Source organism: Callithrix jacchus, chromosome 1, assembly GCF_049354715.1.
Source record: "Callithrix jacchus isolate 240 chromosome 1, calJac240_pri, whole genome shotgun sequence".
Classification (NCBI taxonomy): Eukaryota; Metazoa; Chordata; class Mammalia; order Primates; family Cebidae; genus Callithrix; species Callithrix jacchus.
Window position 1 is genome coordinate 145,464,382 of NC_133502.1, and position 24,457 is coordinate 145,488,838.

The 24,457-nt window shown below is 47.1% G+C and overlaps 1 protein-coding gene across 25 annotated transcripts in view; it reads left to right on the forward strand.

The window, feature by feature from the left end:
- Positions 1 to 1,491: 1,491 nt before the first annotated feature.
- Positions 1,492 to 24,457, forward strand: part of CCDC180 (coiled-coil domain containing 180) — a 69,231-nt gene continuing 46,265 nt past the window's right edge. For 24 of the 25 annotated variants that reach the window (XR_013535544.1, XR_013535542.1, XR_013535545.1 and 21 more), the window contains exons 1-10: positions 2,163 to 2,269; positions 3,513 to 3,703; positions 6,203 to 6,291; positions 7,318 to 7,427; positions 8,462 to 8,590; positions 8,687 to 8,797; positions 8,920 to 9,015; positions 11,113 to 11,276; positions 12,501 to 12,620; positions 16,075 to 16,154. Coding sequence is in view for 13 of the 25 variants with exons in the window: in XM_035252568.3 (XP_035108459.3) it covers positions 2,201 to 2,269; positions 3,513 to 3,703; positions 6,203 to 6,291; positions 7,318 to 7,427; positions 8,462 to 8,590; positions 8,687 to 8,797; positions 8,920 to 9,015; positions 11,113 to 11,276; positions 12,501 to 12,620; positions 16,075 to 16,154 (1,159 nt within the window). In the remaining 12 variants the exon portion in view is untranslated. Of the gene's footprint in view, positions 1,537 to 1,883; positions 1,953 to 2,126; positions 2,270 to 3,512; positions 3,704 to 6,202; positions 6,292 to 7,317; positions 7,428 to 8,461; positions 8,591 to 8,686; positions 8,798 to 8,919; positions 9,016 to 11,112; positions 11,277 to 12,500; positions 12,621 to 16,074; positions 16,155 to 24,457 lie in introns of those variants that run through there. The other variant, XM_035252553.3, reaches the window with a different exon arrangement.

Here is a 24,457-nt window from a genome sequence, read left to right on the forward strand (position 1 = left end):
TTTTATAAATAAATTTATTTTATTTTTATAAATAAAAATTTATTTTCTTTATAAAATAATAAATAAATTTATATATAAAAATAAATTTTAAAATGCCTGTAGTTCTAGCTACTTAGGAGGCTGAAGTGGGAGGATTGCTTGAGCCCAAGAGTTTGAGGTTACAGTGTGAGCTATGACTGTGCCACTGCACTCAAGCTTGGGTAACAGAGTGAGACCCTGTCTCAAAAAAAAAGAGTATAAAACTTACAAACATAATGAAATAAGCCCAAAAGAGTCCATTCTGTATGGTTCCACTTAAATAAAAATTTTAAAGAAGCAAAATTAATTCAGAAGTTAGAATATTTGTTCTCCTGGGGGGAGAGAGGGCAATAATTTGGGACGGGCACACAAAAGGGGCTTCTAGAGAGTTAGTAATGCTCTATTTCTTATGGGTACTGGGCACGTTTCTTTCAGATAATCCATTGAGCTATATACATGATTTTCATACTTTTAGATATGTTTGCTATGCTTCAATATGCACATCCAATCAGTTGGTTAAATAACTTTTTTTCTGGTTAGTCACAGGTCAGATGGTTCAAGACTCGAATTACAGGGTCTAGATTCATATCCTAGGTCTTCCTAGGATCCTTGGAGATCTTGGCCAAGTTACTGACTCTGAACTTCAGTTTCTTAATCTGTAAAATGGGTAAATTAAGGTACCCCTCTTATGATTATTGCAGGTATTAAATCTTCTCTTTAAATATTTGCTCTTATGGTGGTCCTCGTTTTCTTTTTCCAGCTAACATGAATCCAATAATTGTTATAGTACTTCCCCTTGTTAATAAAACCAGGACCAAATAATGAGAATGAAAGGGTTTTATACTCACCATTTCTTAATTTCTGATTCTAGTCTGGACAGAACAATCACTGATTCTAGAAAATTGGCATAGGGAGCATTTGGTAGCAATTGTAACATATCACTGCCAAAGGGAGGGATTCTCTGAGAAGGCGCGGGTGTCTCATATATATGGGAAACCCTAAGCCATGTCTAGTGCCAACCACAAGCATTTTCATCTCTGGCCAGGCAAGCCTTGATCCCTGAATTCTGAGCTCTCAACCTCTTTTAAACTGAGAAAGAGATGGTCTCTTCCAGAGTCTTTCAGCTTCTTACTTACAGGCAAACACTACCGTATGCCGTCTCCCAGCAGAGATTGGTTTTAACCAAGGCAAATAAGATACGATGGACTTTGTGGACCATGATGGCTCAATGCTACATCTCATATATCCTACCACCTTTCAGAACATTTAATTGTGCCGCTCCTGGCAGCCCTGGAGTTGGAGTCCTTGTAGAGAGGAGAAACTGGCATTGAAGGAAGTAGTTGAGTTTCACTACTCTGTATGGGGCGCTCCCATTGCTAAGGGCAACCTCCCTTCCCTGGGAAGAAAAGCGTGGGCGGGGCCGGCGCAGTCCCTCCGCTCCGCGTTGCTTTGGAGACCATGGCGTCCAGCCGCAGTTGCTGGATCGGCCCTGACTGCCTTGAGAGGTGCTTTCTGCAGGTGAAGATGTGGCCAAGACAGGCGCAAGACCTCCCTCCAATCTGCCGGGCTCAGGGGAACGTCCAGGGGCTGCTTAGTCTACTTGAGGAGCTAAGGAGGAGGATGGGAGGGGCTGGCTGAGTCTTCTAAACATACAATAGGTGCCTAATTAGCATAAATCAGGCCACTCTCCCTCCACTTCGCCCTTCCAGTGTCCCATGGAGGGTGGGTTAGGGTCCCGGATGCAAGTTCAGCGCTGCCCTGGGGTTCCAGGCCTAACTGACACCTTGAGCGCTGTTGACTTTTCCCAGAAGAGCATGGCAGAGTGAGGCACAAACAATAATCCTGTATTATTCACGTTCCCAAAGTCCCTTCGGATTTGCGCCCTGCACAGCGGGGAGAACCGGACTCCTCCTCGAGTTCGGGGCTCATCTGAGGTTAGTTTCATTGTTTTGTTGAAAGTTAAAACCCTGAGTTGCCTGCCCCACGCCCTCAACCCCCAGCAGAGGGTCCCTCCCCGGGAGTCCTGCCCTGGGGTGCCCCCTCGAGGCCAGACGTTGTCCCGCCTGGACCTGAACCTGAGCTTGGGTCAGGCGGTTTCCCAACCTCAGAAGTTGGAGTTGAGACGCCAGACGCGTTTCCTGGACGACGGCTTCCCAGCAAGGACATCCAGCCAGCAGCCAAGATGTCATCAGTGGGGAAGGTGACCCAGGTTCCGAATGGGAAAGCCTACCAGCAGATCTTCCAGGCAGAGGTAGGGCCCGCCCTCTGTCCCCCTGTCTCCATCCCCCTTCCCTTGCTTTCTCCCAAACTTCCCTCCCTCCAAGGACTTCCCTACTAGAAATTGAATGAAGCAAGGGCTTTGAGATTACTCTGATTTTTAAAATAATTCTTACTGGTTCTTAAATTGTACCAATACAAAATTAGAATGTCATTTCTTGAAAATCAGAAAACCTTAATTACAATTTTAAATGTAAATTACTCAGAAATAGCCCGGATGGAACCACTGGGTGACCTCTGTCTTTTTCCCATGCATAAAAGCATGTCTAATTTTTGTATGTAAAAAATAGGTTTTATTCTGTATTAGTATTTTGAAATCTGCTTTTTCTCTGCAGCAGTATCTCACAGATCCTTTTCCACACCCGTGGGCACCCATGTATTTCACCGTGCTGAGTGGCTGCCTGCTCGTTGATCTAGGACTCCCATAAATGTATTAAAGTAAAGCCCTCTTGACAACAGTGCAGGTTGTTAAAACTGCTGTGTTCTTTCTAAAGCACTGTATAGGCAAAGCAAGATCTTAAAAGAAACACACAGACCTGAATCCTTCCTTTGAAGTCTGTACTGCTTATTTAAAAGGGATTTGCACTCCTAATTTGAGCCCTAATTATCTGTAGAACCTGCAAATTATAAAAATATAAAAAAAACAAAAAACAGTTACATCACTCACACGATCCTGCTGTCTCTAAGGCCATTCTTAACACTTGGCATACTTCATCCAGGGCCTTTTTCTATGCGTTTTAAATTTTGAGATCATACTGTATAATTTTGGTTATAATTTTTAATGTATGCTTTTAAGTGATATGTTTAACCATATATCATCTCCTAAGCATTTCCTCAGGTCATAAAAAAGTCTTCGTGTGTCTCATCTTTAATGAATGCCTAACGTTCCATCAAAGGGACATGTGTTTACTCGGCCAATCCCTACTATTAGTCAGTTCTGTTTTTCCAATTTCTTGTGATTATAAAAAAGGTTGAGATGTTCATCTCAGTCTTTGTTTAAGTTTCTTAAAAACAGGCCTTTGTTGAAGTGGCTGAGTAACTGTGACAGGGAGGAGCACTTTCCTGTAGGGAAGGGCCCTGGGGTTGAAGGCCTTCCTGAAGAGTGCCTTCCTGGGGAAGCCCTCCAGATGTCTTTCTAGACAGCCACCATCAGCCTGAGAGTGCTGGGAGTCAGCAGCTCTGACCACTTCCCCATCCCTGGTCTTCCCTGGATTCAGGTGCAGCTGGTCCACTCCCTGGCAGCCACTAGGAAGCGGGCTGCAGAGCATGCTGTGACCCTGAAGAGTGGCAGGACACCCATGATGAAGAAGGTGGAGGCTCCTGAAGGGGAGGTGATGTCTCCTCGACAGCAGAGGTGGATGCATGGCCTCCCCAATGACTGGATTATGGAAAACCCTGTTCTCTACAGGTAGGTTCTGCTGTCCATGCCTTGCTCTCATGCATTAGGGTACCCTGAGCCTTCAAAAACTCAGAAAGGGCTGCCACAAGATGAGTAGCCTGTAGAAAGAAAGTCTCTAGTACCACCCCTAAAGCAGGGAGGTTAATACCTACTTTGCAGGATGGTTTGCTTCTCTCACCCGTTCCCTCACTCCCACAATCATTATTGATTAAGTGCCTAGGGCCAGGCACTGGGTATGGGGATCCCGCCCCTAAGAAACTTGAGACCTCAAAAGTAAATAAATAAGCACATCCCCCCAATGGCAGAAAGGCTCTGACTAAGGAGACAGGGGCTATGGGACAGGGGTCAGGACTGTATGGGACTGTTCCCAACAGTATTCTCTGAGGAAGGGCCACAGCTGAAACCAGAGGGTGCAGTATGGGGACAAGGCTCTGAGAAAGGTGGTCTTGGTTCACTCCAGAAGGCTGAAGGTGAGGGACCTTGAGAGGGCAGATGAGGCTGGGAGCAGCCTTTCAGGCCGCGGTCAGTATTTTGAACTTTACTGCTGTGAGCAGCTGATTTGCATTTTTGAAGTCCGTCAGGCAGCTCTGTGCAGAATGTAGGGGGCTTCAGGAAGAGGCAAAAAGCCAGGGAACAAGACACTGCAGTTGTCCTTGTAACCTTGCAGGTGGCTGTGAGAGGGAAAGTAGGGGTAGGCCTTCGGTGTCTCTTGGAGGCAAAACTCATGAGACCTAGTGATGGATTGGAGAAGGATGAAAAGGGGAGGAGAGGGTTCCTGAGAGCCCTTGGTCTCTGCCCTGAGTGCTGGGCGAACAGTGGAAATGAAGTTCCCTGAGATGAGAGCAGGTAGGGTCAGGTTTGGAGATCAGGAGTTTCTGGTGAACTTCCAAGTTCAGAAGTTCCTAAGCATGCAATTTTAGTTTGCTGAGCTCTGACAAAAGGAAGAAACAGGTTCTTGAGAGAATGGAGCAGGAGCAGAACTTCCCTTAGGCACTTTGAGTTCTACACAAGCCATAAGCCCTTGCTGGGCCTGGGACTCTGAGACAGAAAACAGGCCTCCTCTGCCTGTCTTGGTTGTTCCTTTCACCCTCTTTGGAGCAGGGACAGACCCATTGCTGAGTACAGTTCTCTGCCCTGACCTGGCCTTGGAATTTTCCCAGGGAAGCCACCCCCAAAGCTTCTGACCCTCATGTCCTTAATTCCTGACAGATGGAAAAATCCACTGGCCACCCAAGCCCAGACTTGAGGTCAGCGTTCTGTAGCCCATCTCACCCTGCCTGATGTCCCCCAGATGGGGGTCCAGGGTTACAGGCAGCCTGATGCCCCAGGTGGGAATCTAGAGGAACTATCCATCAGGGCCAGCTCCCTCTAGACACTTTGCAGGGCTAAGCAGAGGCAAGACTGGGCTGAACACATGAGTAGCAGACCCAGGGCACCCTGTCTTCCTCAGGCATCAAAGCAAAAGGTGCAGGTACTTAAAGATTAAGTCAGCCAAAGCTAGTCTACCTATGTGCGCAGACCCCTGGGTGGGTGAAGACCAGCCCAGGCCAGGGAGTAAAACTACCGGTATAAACCAAGCCCCAAGTCCCTGGGGCAAGTGACCAAGAAGCCAGAGTTGACAGCAGGTGTCATCATCTCCATTCCTGTAGGGCTGCCTTGGTCCAGGGGCATTTAGAATGTCAAGGCCTGAAAGACCTGTCTCTAGAACATTGGCTTGGGCCCCATCAGCTGCAGCCCAGGCCCAGTAACCCTCCCTGCTAGGTCTGCACTGAAGACTAAATGAGAAGTTGGCTGGAAAGTATTGGACTTGTGGGGGGCCCAAGAAATAGCAGCAGTCACTGAGAACTGCGGGATTTCTGTGGTGCTTGCCCCATGGACAGGGCATTGACAGATGCCAATTCCAAAGGGGATGTCACATCCACTTGCCAGTCCTCCCTGTTGAAATAGTTCCTCCTGGGACCCTAGCTCTCTCCTCCCTCACCCAAATTCCATGGGCCTTGGTGTCACAAGGATTGATCTTGGAGTCTCTGCTCTGCTACACTCTGTGGTTCCTCTAAGCCCCTTCCCCCTTTCTAGAAAATGGGGTTACCCCAAGTCCCTCATAGGATGGGTTGCTGAAGGAGCAAATGAAGAGGGATGCCAAGAGCTAGCATGATCTGGCTTCACTGGGCTGCTCATACCCCTTCTGATCCTCAGTTTCCTCAGGTGGCAAGTGGCTTAGGCTCATCATCCACACTTGGCTTACCACCAGAGCTAGAGCAAGCTCCCTGAAGGCAGGGACCTGAGCTCTCACCTAGGCATCCATGGTGTGTGCTGGCAGGGGACCCCAGGTGGTGTTTGTTGGGAGCCTGGGTACTGCCTCAGGGCTCTCTGGAATTGGGGTGTGCCTAGTCCATTGCTGCTGCCCACAGTCCCTCTTGAGAACCACCTCCTGGTGCCCTCATGTGCCGGAGCTGCCATGAATGGCATCAGGAGTTGGCACTTCACTCATCTCTGCTTCTGTCTCAGGGAAAAGGAAAGAGCCAAGAGGGAAAAAGCCCAGGAGAATGAGAGCACCATCGCTGCCCAAGAAGTGCGGGGTCTCATGGATACTATAGGTGAGCCTCCATTCACCCTCGAGGCAAGCCCATCCTGGGCCAGGGAGAGCCCTGGGTGGGAGGTGGGGAGGTCTCCCGGCAACTCCTCTGAGGAGGGCACTGAGGCTCCCACTGTGTTCCTCAGCCCAGCCACCCAGAGTGCATTCTTCCTGAGCATCTCACCCGAGAGTCCACCCCTGTGCAGGGAGCTGGGGGAGGACAGGGGCTGCCTGCAGGAAGGGCAGTTACTGATGAAAAACGCGTGGCTAAAGGATGCCACTGGCTTTCTCACAGGTTCCCAACAGTATTTCTCATCTGCATTTTCTCCCTTCCTTCTGCATTGTCCTAGTTTGACTTTATCCTAATATAGAAGCCTTTTTTCTTTATGATTAAAAATGTAATACATGTTCTCTGTAGAAAAAGAAAGGAGAGAAAAAGTAAAACCTTCCCCTTCACCATGACACCTCTTCTCTCCAAAGAGAGTCACCAGCCCCTACCCAACCCACCCCCATTAACCCATGTGGCATCTGGCGTCCCACGTGGATAAAGGGGACAGAAGAGCATTCGGCAAGAGCATTGTCCTGGAAGCAAGTACCCAGATCCCTGCTCAGCTGCTGGCCAACTTGGTTCTTCAACCCCCATGACTGAGTCACTTGTAAAATGAGGCTGGGAATGGAAGCCGCCTCTTGGCCTCAGCATGAAGACTAGCTGAGTTTGAACAATACCTACTACACAGGAAGTGCTGTGGAAGTGCTGACAATTATCACTTCTATATGTATTTGCTTCCATAGAAAATTTTTAAAAGACGTTCTATGCACACTAATTTGGAGCTTTTTTCAGCTTTTAACTGTGTATGTGAGGCCTCAGTCCCTTTAGCACTCATGGCTCACCATCATCTTTTTTCTTTTTCCTTAGGCCTCTGCCACCCTGGCCTGGCTCTGGAGTCCCCCTTCTGAGCCAGGCCTTGGTGTGCAGGGCTGTCTGCCTGTGCTGCCTTTTCCTGAGAGCTCTAAGGGCAGCCTCATCACCTCTGTTGTTGCTCCACAGTTCCTGAGAAGATAAGCACCAGCACCCTTCAAGGGCGAGAAGAACGCAAGAGGAGGAGCTATGAAAGCGCTCTGGCCAGCTTTCAGGAGGAGATCGCGCAGGTCGGAAAGGTGAGAATCCTCCCTCTCCCTCCTTTTCCCTTCCTGTGCCATTCCGAAGGTGGGTGTGTCATTGCTCCCAGCCTCCCTTCCGCTTGCCAGCTGAGGGGACCTCAGTGGCTCACAGAGCCGTAGACAGCTGGAACCCTAGGGGCCATGCCTGAGTGGCTCATTATGAATGTGAGCACAGTTCTTGGAAAAAGTTCTTGGAAAAGCCCTACAAGTCATGTGCCATTATTACCATATTTTGCGGTGGGGCCCAGAGAGTCTCACCCAACATGGCACATAAAGGCCCGAGTCAGAACTGCCCTCCAGGTCCAGGTCTGATACCAAAGCCTAGCCTTTGGCCTCCCTGCTCAGTCTGGCTGATGAAGAGCAGAATGGCACATCCCTCGCGACTGCCCAGCACTGCCCCCCATTCAGCTCTCATTCCTCTCCAGAGACCTCATCTCTAGACACACTGGTGTCTGGAATGTTCCCTAAACAAGACCAGCCTTTGTCCTTCTGGATTGCCCCAAGCCCTGGATTTCCATTTGTCCCCTTCTCCCTGAGTCTTCTCTCACCTTTGTTGCCCCCACTCTGGATTCCCGGAGCTGGCTCTGTGCCCGAAGCATCAAGAACAGGCTCCCAGCCATGTTTCTTCATACATCCCAACTAGGTGCCAGGTCTGCTTTCACCCTTGAGCTCTGTGGCTTTGGTTAAGCCATCTACCTGAGCCCCAGTTTTTTCATCTGAAGTAAACTTGCCATTCTTTCATTTGGCCACTTCTTTAATGAATATTTATTGAGCACCAGCCGTAGGTTAGGCCCAATGTCAGCAGCCAATTCAAAGAGTGAGATGAGGATCAAATGAGCCAAGAAGAAAGGCTCAGTGCAGAGCATGTGGCGTGGTTGTAAGCTGACTAGTGAGCCTTAACTCCTTAGGTATAGGCAATGATCATGATTTTTGAGATGGGACCATTCGTGGCACTTCCCCCATGACAGGGAGGGGTCCCTCCTTCCCCGGGATGCTGATGTCGTGGCCATCATCCCCCTGGCCTGTTGCAGGAAATGGAACCTCTTATCGTGGACACTGGGGGACTTTTTTTGAAGAAGCTGACTGAATCTGATGAAGATATTAATCATCTCCTCCTAAAGGTGGAAAACGACACCAACCTTGAGGACTACACCATCCAAGTAGGGGTCCCTTTGTGGCTGGGCCTGCCCCACCCGGGTCCTGCTTCTTCCCTCCCTCCCACCGGCTCCTAGCCAGACCCCAACTTCTCTGCATAGGCCCTGCTGGAGCTGTGGGATAAGGTGGCCAGGATGTTCCTGCTCCAGAAGCAGGAGATTAAGGAGCTGGATGAGGCTCTGCACTCCCTGGAGTTCTCCCGAGCCAAGAAAGTGAGTTGGCTGCAGATGGGCTCCGTAGTGATTTTCACTTGCCGGGGTTATTAGGCATCCTTCTGTTTCCTTTTAATTCTCCAGGAAATGAGCCACTAAGTTTGATGCCTTGTCATTTCTAGCTAAAAAACGTGTTGAAGAAATATGTGGAAATCATAGAGAAAACTTCCTACCTCATGCGGCCTGATGTGTACAGGCTGATAAATAAAGAAGCCATGGTGAGTGGTTTTCCTGTGCAGGGATCAGCCCATGGGGGAAGGAGCAGGACCAGGAACCTGGGAAACCCGGGGCATCCCGAGCCTGATGTCTGGTGTCTCAGGAATGGTAGGTTTCTCATCTATTACATTTCTAAGGGCCTCAGGTGGGCCTCTTAGGTAGAGAAGCAGAGTCCGTGCTATTGTAAGCATCTTCAGCAGAGATCTTTCTACAGTGCATTTCATATTTCCTTGCCATCTTCAACCAGGCATACCTAATATAGTGCTATTATCTGGAGTGCTGGTAACATTACTGAGCACCTACTAGGCCATGTCTCAGCTGCTGTGTGCAGTGCAATAGGTGCCACACTATGGAGTCATCATCTTGGGGCTACCGTTGTCTCAGGGCAGTTTCCACATTCATGAGTGACCTGCTCTGCCTGCTATGCCTAGTTTTCTGCCTGTTCTTGCCTCTCTTCCTACCAGTGGTCGGTACCCATTGCTGAGCCTGCCTCTTGGCTCTCTCCCCACTGCTTTCCCCTGTACATGCCCCCAGCCTCCCCCTGCTTCTTTCCTTGGGGTGGAAAACACAAAATTCAAGGTTGTTTATGATGTCTCCAAAGTCAGAGCAAAACCCAACTCCTCTGCTGTGAGAGAGGACTCCTCTTTTGGCCAAAGGCACATTTTGCTTTTGTGCATTTCCTGGTCTTGTGCAATGAGCTAAGCTTGCTGGATAAGGGGCCTCCTGGCAGCACAGCAGGCTGAAAAGAGGACAGTGTTCAGAATCACAGATGGGTCTAGGCCACATCCACACCATGGTGACCCAGATAAAGCACAGGCAAGGAGTGAGCACGGACCTTCTCCACTGCCCAGATGTGGAAGCTTCCAAAGTGGCTCAGCCAGACCCTGGAGCTTACTGTGTCCATAAAATGAAGATGATACAGATGTTCCTCCATTTATGATAGGGTCACTTCCCAATATGCTCATCATCAGTAGAAAATACTGTCAGTCAGAAATGCACTTAACACCTCCATAAACCCATGATGAAGTTGAAAAATCATGTCAAGTCATCGTTAGTTGAGGACTGCCTGTAATACCTGTCAGGACTTGTTGGGAGGATAATTAAACAGAGTTCAGCTGTGGTAGCTGTCTTCTGAGATCAGGGAGGGCTCCTAAGTTGAACATGTTTTATCCATTGGGGGAGTCACGGATTTCAGTGTCCCGGGTACATTTCATTGCTTCACTTCCCTATGCTTCTACTCATTATTACACCTTGCATTTGCTACCTGCTCTACCTGCATTTTTCTCATTTATTTTCACAAAATCCCTATGCTATAAATAGCATTAACCCCATCTTAGGGCTGTGGATCTGTAGGTTGAGGAAATACTTGCCAGTGCCCCCCAGCTAGGAAGTACGGCTAATATCAAGCCTCAGGCTCCACTGAAAAGCATTACTGGAATTCTAGCCTCTGAGCTTGGCAGGGTTCTCAGTCACTGCCCCAGCATACTGCCACCTCCCCAGAGGGCTTTGGGAAAGGCGAGGAGGCATTTGGAGCTGGGGAGGATGGGAAAGTTACTCTCATCTAAGCAGGGGCAAGGATGCTAAAGGGCAAAACAGTGCCATGCAGTGAAGGATCATCCCCACTCCCATGCCAAGGGTGCCCAGATGAGAACCCATGGGAGGACTGCTGACGAATATTCTAGCTCTGGCCTTATTTTCCCACTGGGTCTCGGTTCTCCTAACAACCTTATGTGGCTCATATCTGATGGCACACACACTCTGTTTTGGGAAGAAATTTATAAAAAAGAGTAAACACGTAGAGCTTACTGAGTGCCTAGCTCCTTTCACCTTCTTTAACAAACCATCCAAAGTGACCTTGGAGCTGGGCTGAAGCTCATGCAGTCAGAGTCTGTATATTGTCCATGGCTACTCAGCTCCAGGCAGCTTCTTCAAGTGCCCACTGACCTCTCAGTCCCCCTCAGGCCCTGCACCCACCCCACTCACAGCCCTCAGCCTACACACACCTCCTCCAGCCTCCCACTGCCCCTCTCTAACTTAACCTTGCCCTGACCTGAGAGAGACCCTACCCTGTCTAGAACCCTGTCCACCTGTGACCACAGGTCATGAACTATGCCCTGCTGGGCAACCGGAAGGCCATCACCCAGCTGTTTGTCAACCTGATGGAGTCCACCCTGCAACAGGAGCTGGACAGCCGCCACCGCTGGCAAGGCCTGGTGGACACCTGGAAGGCTCTCAAGAAGGAGGCTCTGTTGCAGAATTTCAGGTCAGTGTTGCCCACACCACACACAGCTCCTTCTCCAGCCCGTCGGGCTGGCAGAGGCCGGGGTGGCATTTTCCCTCCCTTTTCACATTACCTAAAGATGCCGCTGTTTCTCTGTGTTCTTTTTAAAGTTAGAAATAGATAAAGGTATAAAGAATAAATTAAAAATCACCACTAATCTCTTCTCACAGTGAGAAATGTAGCAAGTATTTTGGTATATTTTCTTCCAGGCTCTTCTGGATCCATACACTATATGCAGTTTCATATTTTTATTCATGGACCTTGTCTCATGACCATTCTCTGATGTCCCTACAAATAGCTGGAAAGCATTCATCCAATTATCTATATAATTTCCACTGTTTATTATCACTCATAACCCTGTGGACGCTGGGCCCAAACGAATGGACATCTTTCAGGCAAACACTTCCCGCCCTTGTGGAGAGTGTTTCCTCCCTCCCATGGGAGGGAGGGTGAAGACAGGTCCTTTCTCCATGCCTCTTCCACCAAGTGGCACTTTTGCTGTGGAGGAAGGAAAAATGTACCAGGGCCTAGCTCCACCTTGCCTTTCCATGTGACCTTGACCAAGCCCTTGAATATTCGAAGTCTATCTCTTCCTACACAAAGCAGGCATCCTAATGGACCTGTGACGGAACTTCAGTCATCCAGCGAGATACTGCATGGAAAGCGCGTGTCTGGACTTGGAACTGGGACGCTGTTATAAATGCCAAACATCGTCAACAGTGACAGCAACAGCTGCCGTTTACTGGGCATTTCCCACGAGCCAAGCACAGTGCTAGGAGCCTTGCTTCCATCATTTTACTGAGTGCTTGCAAGTGCCAATGAGAAAGGCATGATCATGCATTCCATTTTACAGAAGAAGAAACAGAGGCTCAGAGTAGGAGAAGGACTTGACCAAAGTTACAGAGCAGGCAGGCAGCAGTCAGGACCCCACCACGTCTGAGCCTGCTGGTCTCATGCTGTTGGTTCCAGAGCTCCACTGACCTGACGATCCCTCCAGTCTTTCCTCCACTTCTCCCTCCTCTGTTTCTCCCACTCTCCCTATCTATCTCCTTTCTTTAGGGTCCTGGAGGAGAAGCAGGGGCTGGGGTGGTGTTAGGGAAGGGGTGCTGGGGCTCTGAATGTTCTCACCATGGTTCTCTTCCCTGCTCTCACACCTGCCCTGCTCCTTCTCTCCCCTTTATGGTGTCAACGTGTCTGGCCACCCAGTGAATTCATGGCCAATGAGAGTATCCATACTCCCCCAGCTGTGAAGAAGGAGCTAGAGGTCATGCTGAAGACCCAGAACATCCTGCAGCAAAGGCGACTAAAGCACCTCTGCACCATCTGGTACGGGTGGGAGGGGTCACCCAGGAGGGGTGCTTTTGGGGGTCCAGTGTGGGAGGTGGGTGTGGCCTGCACCCTGTCCCTAAGCCATTCTTCAGACTAGGCAGGCCAACTCCCAGCTCTCTGGTCCTGGGCTGGCCACCTGGGTCCATGTTCTGGAGCATTCCAGCCCCACTCACAAGAAAGGGCATGGCCCATTTGCTGCAGAAAGAAGCTTCTTGTAACTGGCAAACAGCTTGAAAGAAGCAATGAACAGGAGTGAGGGAGGAGGAGGCACAGAGCAAAGCACACAGGGCCTGTGGCCAGGTGGAGGGGTTTGGAGGGCATTGAGGGGCAGAGTGGCTCCAAGAGCTTTGCAGTTTAGAGGTGTGGGTCAGAGGCATCTGACATTGGAGGCTGGGGGCACCTGTCAGAGGCTGTGGATGCTCTCCTCAGATGTGGGTCCACCCAGCTCTGATTTCATAAGAAAGCTCTTAAGTGGGGTACCCACTGATTGTTCTAGATCTTGGAATCCACTATCCAGGGAGTTTGTAGCCTTCATTTCTGAGCAGCAGGATGGAGCTTGCATGGTACTGCAAAGTGGAGGGTACTACTGTGTGTTGGGGAAATGCTCCCTGGAACCTTGGGACACAGATTCTTCTCATCTTCCCTCCCCTAGGTCCTAAGTTCTCCTAGGATATAAATAACTATTAAGGCTCCACATTGAGCTAGAGTGGCTGCCCCTAGGTAGGAACCTCCTATTTCCATGGGCAGTAACTTTTTTTTTTTTTTTTTTTGAGACAGGGTCTTGCTTTGTCACCTAGGCTGGAGTGCAGTGGTATGCTCTTGGCTCACTATAACCTCTGCCTTCCGGGCTCAAGTGATCCTCCCATCTCAGCCTCTGGAGTAGCTGGGACTATAGGCATGAGCCACCTTGCCTGGCTAATTTTCATATTTTTAGTAGACATGGGGTTTCTTCATGTTGGCCAGGGTGGCTTTGAACCCCTGAGCTTGAGCAATTCACCCAGTTCGGTCTCCCAAAGTGCTGGGATTACAGGCATGTGCTACCATGCCCAGCCAGTTTTCCTCCTTGCATTTGACGTTGTGGACATCTTGGATCGAGCTGTAAAATTAACAAGGTAGATACACATCTCAGGACAGGAAGAGTCCTTGTGTAGTTTTCTGTAATTCAATTTATTTCCAATGTTGAGCCCCTGTTCTTTAAGTTGGACAGAACTTGGTCTTTCTAGGGATCCTATCCCTCGAGGTGAAAGTTCTAGAATCTCATGCGATGCCAGGGCTGCTGTTGGGATGTCTGGTTCTCAGTGATAGTTCACCCTAATGCCAATGGGCTCCTGCTACCTCCAGACAAGTGGACATAGGAACCTCCTCAAGAGGCTGCTCTGAGCCCCTGAGTCTTCACACCTAGGTAGTGTCTCCCTCCAGGTCTGTGGGTCTTGCAGATACTTCCATAGTGCCACCAGGAAGCAGAATCCAGGCTGCCACACTCAGGCACCTGCCGGTCTTGCTCTGTTTGCATTTCTCCCCAACCGCTTTGTATAGGGTTGGGGAAATACCTGGTCTCCAGGGCTCTCAGCCTGGTACCACAAACACCTTCTCACCAATGCACTAGGCTCTCCCAAGAAGTTAGGCTCTTGAAAATGAAAGCCAGGACAAGATGTATAACCCAGTATGGTCTTGGGCAAACAGGGATTCAGGTAACCCTACTCATAACTGGACAGTGACTTCTCATAGTGACTTTTTTCACTGTCAAAAATGTCTTAGTTTAGACAATAAATCATATGATCCCTCTAGCAATATACCTCTTCCACACCATTCAACAGCACCCCAAATTTAGTGTCTTTAAACAACAGTCATATCTAGTCTCTCATAGTTCTGTAAGTCAGCTGGGTGGTTCCCCCAGTGTGGGCTGGCTTGGCAAGGGCTGGAAGGTCTAGGATGGCCTCACCCATGTGTCTGGAGTCTGTTGGGTCAGTTGGGTCCTCTCTCCATATACTTTCTTAGCTTCCAGGAGGCCAACCTGAAGGTCACTGAAGCAGGAGAGGGCAAACCCATGCACAGCCCTTCCCAAGCCTCTGCTAGCTGTGTTTGCTAATGTCCCATTGGCTAAGACCAGTGGGACTACATAGCCATGCCCAGATTCCAGGGGTGGAGAAATAGACTCCACTTCCCCCATGGGAGGGAGCTGACCATTTTTCAATCTACCACACTGTTTTTTTTAATTAGGTGTCTAATTGTATAAAGAAAATGTGGTACATATATACCATGAAATACAATGCAGCCATAAAAAAATGAGATCATGTCCCTTGCAGGGTCATGGTTGGAGCCAGAAGCCATTATCCTCAGCAAACTAATGCAGGAGCAGAAAACCAAACATTGCATGTCCTTACTCATAAGTGGGAGCTGAACGATGAGAACACATGGACACAGGGAAGGGAACAACACACACTGGGGCCTGTTGGGGCTGATATAGGGGGGAGGAGAGCATTAGGAAAAATAGCTAATGCATGCTGGGCTTAATATCTGGGTGATTGGTTAATAGGTGCAGCAAATCACCATAGCACATGTTTGCCTATGTAACAAACTGCATATCCTGCACAAGCACCCTGGAACTTAAGATAAAAATAAACATTTAAAAGAGAATTAGGTGTCCTTTTTTTAACTTTTATTTTTGATTCGGGGTATATGTGCAGATTTGCTATGCAGGTAAATCGCATGTTGTGGGGTTTTGGTGTACAGATTATTCTGTCACCCAGGTAATAAGCATAATACAAGGTAGGCAGTGTCTCCATCTTCTCCTTCCTTCCACCCTCCACCCTCAAGTAGGCGCCAGTGCTTGTATTCTTCTTTATGCCCATATGTATTCGAAGTTGAGCTCCCACTTACAAGTGAGAAGCTTCGGTATCTGGTTTTCTGTTCCTGTGTTAGTTAATGTAGGATAATGGCCTCTAGCTCCATCCATGCTACAAAGCCATGATCTCATTCTTTTTTGTGACACCATTTCTAATGACTTCAGGAGAGATTTCGCTGTACCTTATTTAGACAGTTTTCTATTGTTGATGTGAAGGTTTTTAAATCATCATGAGAGTTTATGAACAGGATTGTTAAGTGAACATCTTAATACATAAAGTTTCTGTGCATTTTATAATGCCATCTCAGATTAATTTCCAGAAGTAGCCTTCCTTGGTCAAGGAATATGAACAGTTTGTTTTTTCCACTGGAAAAATTCTGTTTTGTTTTCTAGTCTAAGTAACAAACTGATTACTTAGAAGTTGTTAATTAAAAGACCTTTCAGCCAGGTCGTGTTTTGGCACCAGGAAATCCCCAGCAGTTCCCTTTGTTCTTCAGTATTTATATCTGTGATTTTCTGGAGCCGTGTTCCTTGAAGATGCTATCTATTTTGGTGAGTAAATGTTTTGTTCCTGTGTGGCTGACTTGCCATATCTTCCTTCCTCAGTGACCTCCTGCCCCCCAATTACAACAAAACTCAGCTGACTGAGTGGCATTCTTCTCTCAATGCCCTGAACAAGGAACTAGGTGAGTGACGTTTGCTGGACTCCACCTGCGTCTCTCCAGAACTCTATTCAAGCAGATGCTTTGTCGAAGCTCAGCCAAGTTGGTGGGGCAGCAATCACGATGGGGGTGTGGAGGGAAGAGTGAGTTCTGAGGGCTCAAAAGGCCCCTCCTCCCTTACCAGGGCCTCCTCTCCTCACTGCCCAGCCTGCAGCTACACAAGGCACACCCTCTGACCCCTGACCCCTGACGCAAGCATGGAGACAGAGAGATGGCGCTGATGCTCTCTTTGAGGAAGGCTCAGGGGCATATCCTGAGAGTGTGAGGTGGAGCACATGGTCTTGACGCCCAACTCTGCTCCTCCCAGAGGAGTGTGTGACCTTGGAAAAATCAAGGCCTTTGGTGGCCTCAGTGTCCTCCTCTGTAAAATAGTGATGGCAAAAGGAGTAATAGTCCCTGCTTGTGGGGTGGATGCCCAGTGGTAGTCCAGTGCCTTGCTTACACAGAGTCCTCAATCATAAATGGCGATATTTCAGAATGCTCTATAATGAGGGCAGTCAGGCTACAGCCCATGCTGGCTGCTGGTTTCGTCAGTAAGTGTTGTTAGACTCTAGCTGCCTCATCTGCTGACATATTGCTCTGGCTGCTTTTTTTTTTAAATTGCATTTTAGGTTTTGGGGTACATGTGTAGAACATGCAATACAGTTGCATAGGTACACCCATGACAGTATGTTTTGCTGCCTTCCTCCCCTTCACCCACATTTGGCATTTCTCCCCAGGCTATCCCTCCCCAGCTCCCCCACAACCGCTGTCCCTCCCCTATTCCTCCCAATAGACCCCAGTGTTTAGTACTCCCTTCCCTGTGTCCATGTGTTCTCATTTTTCATCACCTGCCTATGAGTGAGAATATGCGGTATTTCATTTTCTGTTCTTGTGTCAGTTTGCTGAGAATGATGTTCTCCAGATTCATCCATGTCCCTACAAATGACACGAACTCATCATTTTTGATTGCTGCATAATATTCCATGGTGTATATGTGCCACATTTTCCCAATCCAGTCTATCATCGATGGGCATTTGGGTTGGTTCCAGGTCTTTGCTATTGTAAACAGTGCTGCAGTGAACATTCATGTGCATGTGTCCTTATAGTAGAACGATTTATAGTCCTTTGGATATATACCCAGTAATGGGATTGCTGGGTCAAATGGAATTTCTATTTCTAAGGCCTTGAGGAATCGCCACACTGTCTTCCACAATGGTTGAACTAATTTACACTCCCACCAACAGTGTAAAAGTGTTCCTGTTTCTCCACATCTTCTCCAGAATCTGTTGTCTCCTGATTTTTTAATGATCGCCATTCTAACTGGCATGAGATGATATCTCAATGTGGTTTTGATTTGCATCTCTCTGATGACCAGTGATGATGAGCATTTTTTCATATGTTTGTTGGCCTCATGTATGTCTTCTTTTGTAAAGTGTCTGTCATATCCTTTGCCCATTTTTGAATGGGCTTGTTTGTTTTTCTCCTGTAGATCTGTTTGAGTTCTTTGTAAATTCTGGATATCAACCCTTTGTCAGATGGGCAAACTGCAAAAATTTTTGCCCATTCTGTTGGTTGCCAATTCACTCTAGTGACTGTTTCTTTTGCCATGCAGAAGCTGTGGAGTTTGATTAGGTCCCATTTGTCTATTTTGGCTTTTGTTGCCAATGCTTTTGGCATTTTGGTCATGAAGTCCTTGCCTACTCCTATGTCCTGAATGGTTTAGCCTAGATTTTCTTCTAGGGTTTTTATGGTGCCAGGTCTTATGTTTAAGTCTTTAATCCATCTGGAGTTAATTTTAGTGTAAGGTGTCAGGAAGGGGTCCAGTTTCTGCTTTCTGCACATGGCTAGTCAGTTTTCCCAACACCATTTATTAAACAGGGAATCCTTTCCCCATTGCTTGTTTTTGTCAGGTTTATCAAAGATTGTATGGTTGTAGATATGTTGTGTTGCCTCCGATGCCTCTGTTTTGTTCCATTGGTCTATATCTCTGTTTTGGTACCAGTACCATGCTGTTTTGATTACTGTAGCCTTGTAGTATAGTTTGAAATCCGGTAGTGTGATGCCCCCCACTGTGTTCTTTTTGCTTAGAATTGACTTGGCTATGCGGGCTCTCTTTTGGTTCCATATGAAGTTCATGGTGGTTTTTCCAGTTCTTTGAAGAAAGTCAATGGTAGCTTGATAGGGATAGCATTGATTCTGTAAATTACTTTGGGCAGTATAGCCATTTTCACGATATTAATTATTCCTAACTATGAGCATAGAATGTTTCTCCATCTGTTTGTGTCCTCTCGTATTTCCCTGAGCAGTGGTTTGTAGTTCTCCTTGAAGAGGTTCTTTACATCCTTTGTTAGTTGTATTTCTAGGTATTTTATTCTCTTCGTAGCAATTGTGAATGGCAGTTTGTTCTTGATTTGGCTCTCTTTAAGTCTGTTATTGGTGTATAGAAATGCTTGTGATTTTTGCACATTGATTTTATATCCTGAGACTTTGCTGAAGTTGCTTATCAGTTTCAGGAGTTTTTGGGCTGAGGCAATGGGGTCTTCTAGGTATACTATCATGTTGTCTGCAAATAGAGACAATTTGGCTTCCACCTTTCCTATTTGAATACCCTTTATTTCTTTTTCTTGCCTGATTGCTGTGGCTAGAACTCCCAGTACTATATTGAATAGGAGTGGTGAAAGAGGGCCTCCTTGTCTAGTGCCGGATTTCAAAGGGAATGCTTCCAGTTTTTGCCCATTCAGTATGATATTGGCTGTTGGTTTGTTGTAAATTGCTTTTATTTGAGATAAATTCCATCGATACCGAGTTTATTGAGGGTTTTTAGCATAAAGGGCTGTTGAATTTTGTTGAATGCCTTCTCTGTGTCAATTGAGATAATCATGTGGTTTTTGTTTTTGGTTCTGTTTATGTGGTGAATTACGTTTATAGACTTGCATATGTTGAACCAGCCTTGCATCCCCGGGATGAATCCTACTTGATCATGATGGATAAGTTTTTTGATTTGCTATTGCAGTTGGCTTGCCAGTATGTTATTGAAGATTTTTGCATCTATGTTCATCATGGATATTGGCCTGAAGTTTTCTTTTCTTGTTGGGTCTCTGCTGGGTTTTGGTAACAGGATGATGTTGGTCTCATAAAATGATTTGGGAAGGATTCCCTCTTTTTGGATTCTTTGGAATAGTTTCAGAAGGAATGGTACCAGCTCCTCTTTGTGTGTCTGGTAGAATTCGGCTGTGAACCCATCTGGACCTGGGCTTTTTTTGTGTGGTAGGCTCTTAATTGCTGCCTCACTTCAGACCTTGTTATTGGTCTATTCATAGTTTCGGCTTCCTCCTGGTTTAGGCTTGGGAGGACACAGGTGTCCAGGAATGTATCCATTTCTTCCAGGTTTACTAGTTTATGTGCATAGAGTTGTTTGTAATATTCTCTGATGATGGTTTGAATTTCTGTGGAATCTGTGGTGATTTCCCCTTTATCGTTTTTTATTGCATCTATTTGGTTGTTCTCTCTTTTCTTTTTTATCAGTCTGGCTAGTGGTCTGTCTATTTTGTTGATCTTTTCAAAAAACCAGCTCTTGGATTTATTGATTTTTTGAAGGGTTTTTCGTGTCTCTATCTCCTTCAGTTCAGCTCTGATCTTAGTTATTTCTTGTCTTCTGCTAGATTTTGAGTTTTTTTGATCTTGCTCCTCTAGCTCTTTCAATTTTGATGATAGGGTATCCATTTTGGATCTCTCCATTCTCCTCATATGGGCACTTACTGCTATATATTTTCCTCTAGAGACTGCTTTACATGTGTCCCAGAGATTCTGGCATGTTGTGTCTTCGTTCTCGTTGGTTTCGAAGAACTTCTTTATTTCTGCCTTCATTTCATTGTTTATCCAGTCAACATTCAAGAGCCAGTTGTTCAGTTTCCATGAAGCTGTGCGGTTCTGGGTTAGTTTCTGAATTCTGAGCTCTAACTTGATTGCACTATGGTCTGAGAGACTGTTTGTTATGATTTCAGTAGTTTTGCATTTGCTGAGGAGTGCTTTACTTCCAATTATGTGGTCAATTTTAGAGTAGGTGTGATGTGGTGCTGAGAAGAATGTATATTCTGTGGATTTGGGATGGAGAGTTCTGTAAATGTCTATCAGGTTTGCTTGTTCCAGGTCTGAGTTCAAGCCCTGGATATCCTTGTTAATTTTCTGTCTGGTTGATCTGTCTAATATTGACAGTGGAGTGTTAAAGTCTCCCACTATTATTGTGTGGGAGTCTAAGTCTCTTTGTAAGTCATTAAGAACTTGCCTTATGTATCTGGGTGCTCCTGTATTGGGTCCACATATATTTAGGATCGTTAGCTCTTCTTATTGTATCGATCCTTTTACCATTATATAATGACCTTCTTTGTCTCTTTTGATCTTTTTTGCTTTAAAGTCTATTTTATCAGAGATGAGAATTGCAACTCCAGCTTTTTTTTTTTTTTGCTCTCCATTTGCTTGGTAAATCTTCCTCCATCCCTTTATTTTGAGCCTTTGTGTATCCTTGCATGTGAGATGGGTTTCCTGGATACAGCACACTGATGGGTTTTGGTTTTTTATCCAATTTGCCAGTCTGTGTCTTTTGATTGGTGCATTTAGCCCATTTACATTTAGGGTTAATACTGTTATATGTGAATTTGATACTGCCATTTTGATGCTAGCTGGCTGTTTTGCCTGTTAGTTGTTGTAGATTCTTCATTATGTTGATGCTCTTTAGCATTTAGTGTGATTTTGGAATGGCTGGTACTGGTTGTTCCTTTCTATGTGTAGTGCCTCTTTCAGGAGCTCTTGTAAAGCAGGCCTGGTGGTGACAAAATCTCTGAGTACTGGCTTGTTCACAAAGGATTTTATTTTTCCTTCACTTATGAAGCTCAGTTTGGCTGGATATGAAATTCTGGGTTGAAAGTTCTTTTCTTTAAGGATGTTGAACATTGGCCCCCACTCTCTTCTGGCTTGTAGAGTTTCTGCCGAGAGATCTGCTGTGAGTCTGATGGGCTTCCCTTTGTGGGTGACCCGACCTTTCTCTCTGGCGGCCCTTAGTATTTTCTCCTTCATTTCAACCCTGGTGAAACTGATGATTATGTGCCTTGGGGTTGCTCTTCTTTCAGAATATCTTTGTGGTGTTCTCTGTATTTCCTGGATTTGAGTGTTGGCCTGCCTTGCTAGGTGGGGGAAATTTTCCTGGATAATATCCTGAAGAGTATTTTCCAGCTTGGATTCGTTCTCTTCGTCACATTCTGGTACACCTATCAAACGTAGGTTAGGTCTCTTCACATAGTCCCACATTTCTTGGAGACTTTGTTCATTCCTTTTTGCATTTTTTTCTCTAATCTTGGTTTCTCGTTTTATTTCATTGAGTTGATCTTCAACTCCTGATATCCTTTCTTCTGCTTGGTCAATTCGGCGGTTGAAACTTGTGCATGCTTCACGAAGTTCTCGTGTTGTGTTTTTCAGCTCCTTCAATTTATTCATATTCCTCTGTAAGTTATCCATTCTTGTTGTCATTTCCTCGAATCTTTTTTCAAGGTTTTTAGTTTCTTTGCATTGATTTAAAACATGTTCTTTTAGCTCACAGAAGTTTCTCATTACGCACCTTCTGAAGTCTAATTCTGTCATTTTGTCACAGTCATTCTCCGTCCAGCTTTGTTCCCTTGCTGGTGAGGAGTTTTGGTCCTTTGTAGGAGGCAAGGTGTTCTGGTTTTGGGTGTTTTCCTCCTTTTTGCACTGTTTTCTTCCCATCTTTGTGGATTTATCCACCTGTCGTCTGAGTAGTTGCTGACTTTTCGATTGGGTCTCTGAGTGGACACCCAGATTGTTGATGATGAAGTATTTCTGTTACTTGGTTTTCCTTCTACCAGTCTAGCCCCTCGACTGTATGACTGCTGAAGTCCACTCCAGGCCCTGCTTGTCTGGGGTGCACTTATAGCAGCTGTGGAACAGTGAGGGATGCTACCAGTTTCTTCTTCTGCTATCTTTGTCCCAGAATGATGCCCGCCAAATGTCAGTCTGATCACTCCTTTTCGTGGTGACTGTTTGGATATACAGGGGTCAGGGAGCTGCTTGAGGAGACGGTCTGTACTTTATAGGAGCTCAAGTGCTGAGCTGTGAGCTCCGTTGTTCATTCAGGGCTGTTAGGCTGTTTGTTATGTTTAAGTCTGCTGCAGCAGAACTCATAAAACCCCTTTTTTTCCTGAGATGCTCTGTCTCGGGGAAGTTGGGGCTTTCTTTGTGAGTGTCCATTGCACTGTCCTGCCCAGCTAGGAGGCAGTCTAGTCACTATTTGCCTGCCAAGGCTCCGCCCTGCTGGCATGGGGTCCACCCTGTTGCTGCGGGCTCTGCCCTGCTGACGCGGTCTCTGCCCTGCTGCCACGGGCTCCGCCATGCGGTGGAGTCTCTCTGTTATGGAGGGTTGCCTTGGCCATGGCAGGCTGTGTCAGCAATGGGAGTGTACCTCAGTAGGGGCGGATTGCCTCGGTAATGGCGGACGCCCCTCCCCCACCGAGCAGCACCGTCCTGGGTTCAGCTGTGCCTGCAGTGAAACTCTCCACCTGGAGTGTTTCGAATCGCCGTTTGGTTTGTCCCTGTGGGGGTGAAACCCACCAAGCCTGCTCACCTGACTCCCTGCCTCAGAGAGCCTTTTTTTTTCTTTCAAGTTGAATGGTTGACTCTCTCCCAGGTGTTTCAGTCGCCTGCTGTTAGGGCACCGGGATCTGTGTGATTTCCCGTGCAGCGACCCACTGCACTGGCTCAAACGCTGCTTCCCAGGAATCTCCTGGTCTGGCTCACTGTCCAAGTCCCGTTTAATCAGATGGATATGCTAATCTGCCCTCCCAAGTCTCAGATTGCTGGTTTAACAGGGCACCCAGACCAGTGAGTTTTGTGCAGAGTGTTGCGGAGTGCTGCTGCACTGCAGCACCAGCCAAAGCAGCTGCACCAGCCAAAACAGCTACGCTGGCATCCCATGTCTCTCCTACACCTGGGAATTTCCCTGTTCTGTGGGCAACAAAGATCTGTCTGGAAATGCGGCTTTGGCTCACCCTCTGTGCGTTCACTGAGAGCTGCAATCCTGGGTTGTTCTTACCATGCCATCTTCTTTTTCCTTCAGGCTGCTTTTGCTCTAAATGGCAGAGGTAAATGCAGATGGCTCCTAACTTACAATTGGTCAACTTAGGACTTTGTGACTTTACAGTAGTGTGAAAGTGATACACATTCAGCAAAAACTATACTTCAGATTTTGAATTTTGCTCTTTTCCTGGGCTATGGTGCCTGGATCCGTGGCGTGATACTCCCTGGCAATGCTGGGCAATGGTGACAAGCTGCAGCTCCCAGTCAGCCCCGTGGTCGTGAGGGTAAACAGGTGGACTCTGTTGCCCGATGATTTCACCAAACTGTAGACGAATGTATGTTTTCTGAGCACATTTAAGGTAGACTAGGCTAAGCTATGATGTTCGGGAGGTTAGGCATATTAAAGGCATTTTCAACTGAAGATATTTTCAACTGAAGATATTTTCAACTTATGGTGAGTTTATTGGGACATAACCCCATTGTAAATCAGGGAACATCTCTAGTTACAACAGAGACTATATGGCCACAAAGCAAAAACAATTTACTCTCTAGCCTTGTATAGAAAAGGTTTGCCACGACTTGCTCTAGAAGATATGGAATAAGTTTTTTGTCTCCTTAGAGGATCACAGCAACCTAGTGAGGTCAGTGGTATCATTGTCCTCTTGTAGCAAGAGAAGGGTTTAGTGGGACAGAGAGGTAAAGTATCCTGCCCAAGGTCACACAGCCAATGAAGTGTCACAGCTGGACTTAGCTTGAGTACTTCGGCTAGTAGTACCCGCCACTGTTTCTAGGGCCCTCAGGTTTATAATACTAACAGTGTTTCTGTATGAGCCCTGAGACCCTAAATTAATACCAATGGCTGCCATTCATTTAGTGCCTCCTAGGGACAGGCATTGTGCTGGGCCTTGGCATTCAGTAGCTGGCTCTGCCTTCGGGCACTTCCAGTCCAGAGCAGAAGTCAGAGCAAGCAGGGAATGGACAGGTCCTCAGCCCTGGGAGCCATCATCAGGGACACAGCTGGTTGAGAACTGGAAGGGAGGTAAGAGTCAGCCAGGCCAAGAGGGAGGAGGCATTCCAAGCAAGGATATAGTGCAGGGGGCCCCCAAGCCAAGACAAGGCGGGGGCCTTTGGAAGCAGGGAGGGGAGGCTAGAAGATACAAAGCAGCTGGACTCTGCTGGCGACATGGGCTGCATGGGAAAGT